General features: G+C 33.8%; 2 protein-coding genes across 2 annotated transcripts; one reads left to right on the top strand and one right to left on the bottom strand.

The window, feature by feature from the left end:
* Positions 1-363: 363 nt before the first annotated feature.
* Positions 364-1,966, bottom strand: LOC105209284 (lysosomal aspartic protease). The gene is made up of 2 exons (XM_011179613.3): positions 1,786-1,966; positions 364-1,699 (listed from the first exon to the last, which is right to left on the bottom strand). Exon 2 carries the CDS (start codon positions 1,681-1,683, stop codon positions 526-528), a length of 1,158 nt encoding a protein of 385 aa, XP_011177915.1. The 5' UTR covers positions 1,684-1,699; positions 1,786-1,966; the 3' UTR covers positions 364-525.
* A 2,999-nt stretch (positions 1,967-4,965) lies between these two features.
* LOC105209283 (uncharacterized) lies at positions 4,966-7,808 on the top strand. Its single transcript, XM_054234623.1, has 7 exons — positions 4,966-6,257; positions 6,435-6,488; positions 6,664-6,753; positions 6,936-7,063; positions 7,241-7,294; positions 7,470-7,559; positions 7,740-7,808. The coding sequence occupies exon 1, from the start codon at positions 4,966-4,968 to the stop codon at positions 6,046-6,048; it is 1,083 nt and encodes a 360-aa protein (XP_054090598.1). The 3' UTR covers positions 6,049-6,257; positions 6,435-6,488; positions 6,664-6,753; positions 6,936-7,063; positions 7,241-7,294; positions 7,470-7,559; positions 7,740-7,808.
* Positions 7,809-8,109: the final 301 nt, after the last annotated feature.

Raw genomic sequence — 8,109 nt, forward strand, 5'->3', positions numbered from 1 at the left:
AGTTACCTAATGAAAATAAAATGATTAAATATTATTTATTTTCAAATATGCAAATGTATTTAAAAAAATCAAACCTACTGAACTTATTGAATTCATTTACTTCATAACAAATATTTTTGCACTGATTCGAACGCATTCGTTACCAGTGTTGAATGTTATCAGTAAAGTCATTTGAAATACCACTGCATTAAGAAGCCATATGAATTCCATGTAACAAATATACATATTATTACAAAATATATATTACATATATTTGTATTTGTACAAACTCGTTTACGAATTAAATCCAAGGCAATTTGCAAGCAATTCCCTGAGGTTGACGTCTACACAAAACGTCTATACAAAAAAAAAAGTTATTTTAAATACTGTGATAATGTCTTTATTTATAGTCTGAAATACATTTAAAGCTCATAAATCCTTAACTTTTAATAACAGTTATAACGCAAATATTTTTAATAATTTTTCTGTCTTCATAGAATTCTCCCTCCTTTCAGACCTTCATACGTATTTTTTCCTTTAATAATTTTATTTTGCTGTGGCGAAGCCGACACGATCGTTACCCATATCGAATTCAGTATAGTATTTACCGATAAAAACATCACCAAGGATCCATAATGGACCATTTGGTGGTGGAATATCCATGCCCATGAAACCAGACAAACAAATCGTTTTACCCATTTGAGCAATACGTAAAATATAGTCCTTGCCTTCCAATTCGAACGTTTTTCCACCCAATATAAATTTAATTATCGGAAGTTTCGGAATCATATCGCAAGAGACCATATACTGACCACCCATGATGGGTGTTCCACCTATAGCTTGATTTATAGCTGTTGATTCTTCGGTAGGTCCAGCAATTAATGAAGTACCTGTATCGGCAATAACTTGGCAACCTCCTTTGCAAAGTTGTAAATCACCGACTGAAGCACCGTCCATTTTAATTTGCCAGTAAGCTTTGCGTGTTACCGGTAAATAAGTGAAGTCTCCAACATAATGATCTTTATCTGAACCACCGAAAATAATTTCTCCACCTTCAGGCGCGGCCGGATCACGATTTAGGTAAAATGAAAATATAGGTGCTGGAATAAGGCCCTGTTCATACATGTTATAAAATGGTGGTTTTACGCCGTCCACAGATATAGAGTTGTATGCCAAACCGAGAATACCGTCAAATTTTGCCGCAACAAATACTAGACCAGGCTCACTCATTGCTTCAGCAAAGAGTTGTTTTTTAATGTCCAATCCACCGATATTGACTATGTCAGCAGACAAATAACCAGACAAACTACCAGAACCGTAGTGTATAGCGAATTCAGTGCCATTCTTTTCGTAAGTTTTCGACTTCGTAGCATCGTATTTGTTGTGCATAAGACAAGCGATGTTTGTCAAATGACATTTTTTCGAAGGCACCCAAAGGTTCGAGGAACCGGTGTCAAAGACCACTTTAAAGCTTTGCGGTGGAGATCCAATTGTTATTGGGCCATAGTACTGCGCATCTAAGTAATTGGAAAGTGGCTCAGGAGCAACACCACCGTTGGCATATTTAATGCGTAATTGTTGCAATTCGGTGCCAACATCGTAGAAATGGTGCCTAGCAGTTTTGATTTTTTTTAGTGGTACTCGTAGGAGCTCTGTATTAGCTAGGCTAAATACAGTGCATACAATTAACAGTGTTTTAAACATCGTATGTAACTGTGATCTAAAAAAACATGAAAAAATATTAAATGAATACAAAGCTTAATTAAATTATTGTTTGAAATATTGTGAAATTCTTTGTTCTCATACCACTGTCAAATTAAACTCCGTCTTATTATTTTTATATTAATGAAGAATGCAATTCACTGGTTTGAAAATAACTAAATTGAAAAATCTTTGCAAATTACGAATATCTCGAAAAGTTGATAATGACAAAGCAATGTAGAAGTGAACAAAAGCAAAAACAATATTCGCTAGTCGGTTCGGTTCAGAATTCATAAAGATGTATTCACACTCGGCAATAGAGTATTAAGCTGAAACCACATTACAGAAGAGAAACGAAAAAATGGTATTACTTGGATTATTGAAAACTTCGGTTTCGATTAGTTTTGTCAATTCGTTAGCGTTTTCTGGTAATTAACTTAGTTTGCTGATTTGCACTATTCAGTTAGCAAATTTTATGTAATAAATGTATTGTTTTTAAGAAGATAACTATTTAAAAATTTAAATTACAGTTTTAGAAGAAATAACACAAACGTGGGGTGTTTTTATTCTCTAAAATGGAGTTGTTATTGTTTAGTGTATAATGTGTACATTGTACATTTAATATATGAACGACGAATGATGAACGGAGCTTTTGATTCAACCATTAGCCAATTACAGATATAGATTATTAAATGTACACAAACTATTCTTTTTAACCCATCCATTACACGATCAAGAAATTCTTTAAAAGTTGAAATACAATCACACTTTTTACTATCACACTCTCACTTTTCGAACTTTAATGCTGTCATGATATCAGAAGTGTTTCAAGTTGATCAAGAAATAACAATAATAAACACTATGCTCCGAGTTCTCCAAAGGTCACATTACAAGTCGTACTAGTAAATTTTTTCTTTGACTACTGCATCTCTGAAACTCTGAACTTGCAACCTTCAATTAATGTCAATTTCGACAACTAGTTAGTGTGGTCAACTTGAAAGCAATTCTTGATCGTGTAGCTATAGCATAATGATTGATGGAACACACGATATGTGAATCAAAACATAGATGTCTCCCTCAGCAATTGTTAGGTTGGTAATACTGCGTGAGTAGTCGTCCATTCAGAAAATTCTTTGTCGAATCTTTCATTTCAATTTGGATTGTCTTCAAGTAAACATGTGTAGTTTTGCACTTCAAAAAGAACTATATAGAGCTGGAAGTAATAGTAATCAAGAGTAAGTATTAATAAAATACTATAACACTTTTAATATTCATAAATTTTCAATGATGTTTATTTATACCGCCCCAGTCGGAAATTTGATGTCGATTGGTTTTTCATTACTGATTTGTCATACATTAAATATAATAGTATACAAATAAATGTACACTTACTAATGTTATTTTGTAATATTTCAGTGGTTATAGTTGATTTACAATGGAATTGGACAAGTTAATTGGGCCGATAATGGATTACTTTGAGAGCGAAAGATTTGTGAACCCTATACGTATTTCCCGATAAAAAGGTAATTTAAATGCAAAAAATACATAATTGAATACATCATTCTTAAATATATGATGTTTTATAATACCGCCCCAGTCGGATAAATTGTGACGATTGGTTAAAATTGCTGAAACTATTTGTTAAAACAAATTACCTGCATTATAGAGAAGCTTTTGTAATATATTGAATATTTGAATTTCAGATATTGTCGACCACGTGGGCTTGAGTCTTGTTATAAAAGGAATGAAATGACAAGGTACATACTACATCTAATTTTAACTAAAATTTTCCAAGTGATGATAATTTAAAGTAGACAAGCATATAACAGAATTATTTATGTTGAATACTTTCGTCTGAGTATAATAACAAATATAATATGTTAGAATTAAACTGTAAGCATTGTTAATTTTATTTATTTTTTTTTTCAATTAGGTAGAGGTTAATAGCTGCCCTGGAGATGTTTATAAAGGGTGATTTTTTAAGAGCTTTAAGAAAAAAAACGCATAAAATTTGCAAAATCTCATCGGTTCTTTATTTGAAACGTTAGATTGGTTCATGACATTTACTTTTTGAAGATAATTTCATTTAAATGTTGACCGCGGCTGCGTCTTAGGTGGTCCATTCGGAAAGTCCAATTTTGGGCAACTTTTTCGAGCATTTCGGCCGGAATAGCCCGAATTTCTTCGGAAATGTTGTCTTCCAAAGCTGGAATAGTTGCTGGCTTATTTCTGTAGACTTTAGACTTGACGTAGCCCCACAAAAAATAGTCTAAAGGCGTTAAATCGCATGATCTTGGTGGCCAACTTACGGGTCCATTTCTTGAGATGAATTGTTCTCCGAAGTTTTCCCTCAAAATGGCCATAGAATCGCGAGCTGTGTGGCATGTAGCGCCATCTTGTTGAAACCACATGTCAACCAAGTTCAGTTCTTCCATTTTTGGCAACAAAAAGTTTGTTAGCATCGAACGATAGCGATCGCCATTCACCGTAACGTTGCGTCCAACAGCATCTTTGAAAAAATACGGTCCAATGATTCCACCAGCGTACAAACCACACCAAACAGTGCATTTTTCGGGATGCATGGGCAGTTCTTGAACGGCTTCTGGTTGCTCTTCACCCCAAATGCGGCAATTTTGCTTATTTACGTAGCCATTCAACCAGAAATGAGCCTCATCGCTGAACAAAATTTGTCGATAAAAAAGCGGATTTTCTGCCAACTTTTCTAGGGCCCATTCACTGAAAATTCGACGTTGTGGCAGATCGTTCGGCTTCAGTTCTTGCACGAGCTGTATTTTATACGGTTTTACACCAAGATCTTTGCGTAAAATCTTCCATGTGGTCGAATAACACAAACCCAATTGCTGCGAACGGCGACGAATCGACATTTCACGGTCTTCAGCCACACTCTCAGAAACAGACGCAATATTCTCTTCTGTACGCACTGTACGCATTCGTGTGGTTGGTTTAATGTCCAATAAAGTAAACTGAGTGCGAAACTTGGTCACAATCGCATTAATTGTTTGCTCACTTGGTCGATTATGTAGACCATAAATCGGACGTAAAGCGCGAAACACATTTCGAACCGAACACTGATTTTGGTTATAACCACTGAAATATTACAAAATAACATTAGTAAGTGTACATTTATTTGTATACTATTATATTTAATGTAACGGGTGATTTTTTTGAGGTTAGGATTTTCATGCATTAGTATTTGACAGATCACGTGGGATTTCAGACATGGTGTCAAAGAGAAAGATGCTCAGTATGCTTTGACATTTCATCATGAATAGACTTACTAACGAGCAACGCTTGCAAATCATTGAATTTTATTACCAAAATCAGTGTTCGGTTCGAAATGTGTTTCGCGCTTTACGTCCGATTTATGGTCTACATAATCGACCAAGTGAGCAAACAATTAATGCGATTGTGACCAAGTTTCGCACTCAGTTTACTTTATTGGACATTAAACCAACCACACGAATGCGTACAGTGCGTACAGAAGAGAATATTGCGTCTGTTTCTGAGAGTGTGGCTGAAGACCGTGAAATGTCGATTCGTCGCCGTTCGCAGCAATTGGGTTTGTGTTATTCGACCACATGGAAGATTTTACGCAAAGATCTTGGTGTAAAACCGTATAAAATACAGCTCGTGCAAGAACTGAAGCCGAACGATCTGCCACAACGTCGAATTTTCAGTGAATGGGCCCTAGAAAAGTTGGCAGAAAATCCGCTTTTTTATCGACAAATTTTGTTCAGCGATGAGGCTCATTTCTGGTTGAATGGCTACGTAAATAAGCAAAATTGCCGCATTTGGGGTGAAGAGCAACCAGAAGCCGTTCAAGAACTGCCCATGCATCCCGAAAAATGCACTGTTTGGTGTGGTTTGTACGCTGGAATCATTGGACCGTATTTTTTCAAAGATGCTGTTGGACGCAACGTTACGGTGAATGGCGATCGCTATCGTTCGATGCTAACAAACTTTTTGTTGCCAAAAATGGAAGAACTGAACTTGGTTGACATGTGGTTTCAACAAGATGGCGCTACATGCCACACAGCTCGCGATTCTATGGCCATTTTGAGGGAAAACTTCGGAGAACAATTCATCTCAAGAAATGGACCCGTAAGTTGGCCACCAAGATCATGCGATTTAACGCCTTTAGACTATTTTTTGTGGGGCTACGTCAAGTCTAAAGTCTACAGAAATAAGCCAGCAACTATTCCAGCTTTGGAAGACAACATTTCCGAAGAAATTCGGGCTATTCCGGCCGAAATGCTCGAAAAAGTTGCCCAAAATTGGACTTTCCGAATGGACCACCTAAGACGCAGCCGCGGTCAACATTTAAATGAAATTATCTTCAAAAAGTAAATGTCATGAACCAATCTAACGTTTCAAATAAAGAACCGATGAGATTTTGCAAATTTTATGCGTTTTTTTTTAAAAAAAAAGTTATCAAGCTCTTAAAAAATCACCCTTTAGTTGATTTACAATGGAATTGGACAAGTTAATTGTGCCGATAATGGATTACTTTGAGAGCGAAAGATTTGTGAACCCTATACGTATTTCCCGATAAAAAGGTAATTTAAATGCAAAAAATACATAATTGAATACATCATTAAATATATGATGTTTTATAATACCGCCCCAGTCGGATATATTGTGACGATTGGTTAAAATTGCTGAAACTATTTGTTAAAACAAATTACCTGCATTATAGAGAGGCTTTTGTAATATATTGAATATTTGAATTTCAGATATTGTCGACCACGTGGGCTTGAGTCTTGTTATAAAAGGAATGAAATGACAAGGTACATACTACATCTAATTTTAACTAAAATTTTTCAAGTGATGATAATTTAAAGTAGACAAGCATATAACAGAATTATTTATGTTGAATACTTTCGTCTGAGTATAATAACAAATATAATATGTTAGAATTAAACTGTAAGCATTGTTAATTTTATTTTTTTTTTTTTCAATTAGGTAGAGGTTAATAGCTGCCCTGGAGATGTTTATACATACATATACACTTGAAGCGGGAAAGCATGTGGCGCAAGTGCCGATTTCCATGAGGTTAGTTACTTTTAATTTTATGGTATAATACAAATTCATATGATGATTTTTAGTTATCCCTGTCATAAAGACAAGCTTGATGATAAATAAACACTGATATATTAATGAATTTAATTATATGTGATATATATATATCTGCCACGATTAATTATTATTTTATGCGTTTTTTTTTTTAAAAAAAGTTATCAAGCTCTTAAAAAATCACCCTTTAGTTGATTTACAATGGAATTGGACAAGTTAATTGTGCCGATAATGGATTACTTTGAGAGCGAAAGATTTGTGAACCCTATACGTATTTCCCGATAAAAAGGTAATTTAAATGCAAAAAATACATAATTGAATACATCATTAAATATATGATGTTTTATAATACCGCCCCAGTCGGATATATTGTGACGATTGGTTAAAATTGCTGAAACTATTTGTTAAAACAAATTACCTGCATTATAGAGAGGCTTTTGTAATATATTGAATATTTGAATTTCAGATATTGTCGACCACGTGGGCTTGAGTCTTGTTATAAAAGGAATGAAATGACAAGGTACATACTACATCTAATTTTAACTAAAATTTTTCAAGTGATGATAATTTAAAGTAGACAAGCATATAACAGAATTATTTATGTTGAATACTTTCGTCTGAGTATAATAACAAATATAATATGTTAGAATTAAACTGTAAGCATTGTTAATTTTATTTATTTTTTTTTCAATTAGGTAGAGGTTAATAGCTGCCCTGGAGATGTTTATACATACATATACACTTGAAGCGGGAAAGCATGTGGCGCAAGTGCCGATTTCCATGAGGTTAGTTACTTTTAATTTTATGGTATAATACAAATTCATATGATGATTTTTAGTTATCCCTGTCATAAAGACAAGCTTGATGATAAATAAACACTGATATATTAATGCATTTAATTATACGTGATATATATATATCTGCCACGATTAATTATCTAATTGATCTAATTTTATTTTTTTCAGATCTTGGTGCATTATTCAAAAATAAAATGTAATATAATGAATATTAATAAAGGAAGAAATTACTATTAATTGTTTAATGTTTTATTGCAAGGGCGGTTAGAAAAATAGCGAGTGTTAAAATGTATTAAGAAAAAGTAAAAGGTGCCTCGAGCACATGCATTCATGTATGCAAAATGCAGTTTATGAAAATGTTCACATGGTTCATTCTGCCGTACATATCTAAACATTCCTTATAATTGAAACCATATAGGTACTGCATTTTTATAAATGTATGGCAAATATAATCAATGAATTTTCGAAAATTATGTACGAGGTATTATTTTTTTAATAAAACTTAAGTATTCGTGTTTCTAGGTTAGGTCATGGTTTA

The sequence above is a fragment of the Zeugodacus cucurbitae genome, chromosome 6 (assembly GCF_028554725.1).
Source record: "Zeugodacus cucurbitae isolate PBARC_wt_2022May chromosome 6, idZeuCucr1.2, whole genome shotgun sequence".
In the NCBI taxonomy this organism is placed as follows: Eukaryota; Metazoa; Arthropoda; class Insecta; order Diptera; family Tephritidae; genus Zeugodacus; species Zeugodacus cucurbitae.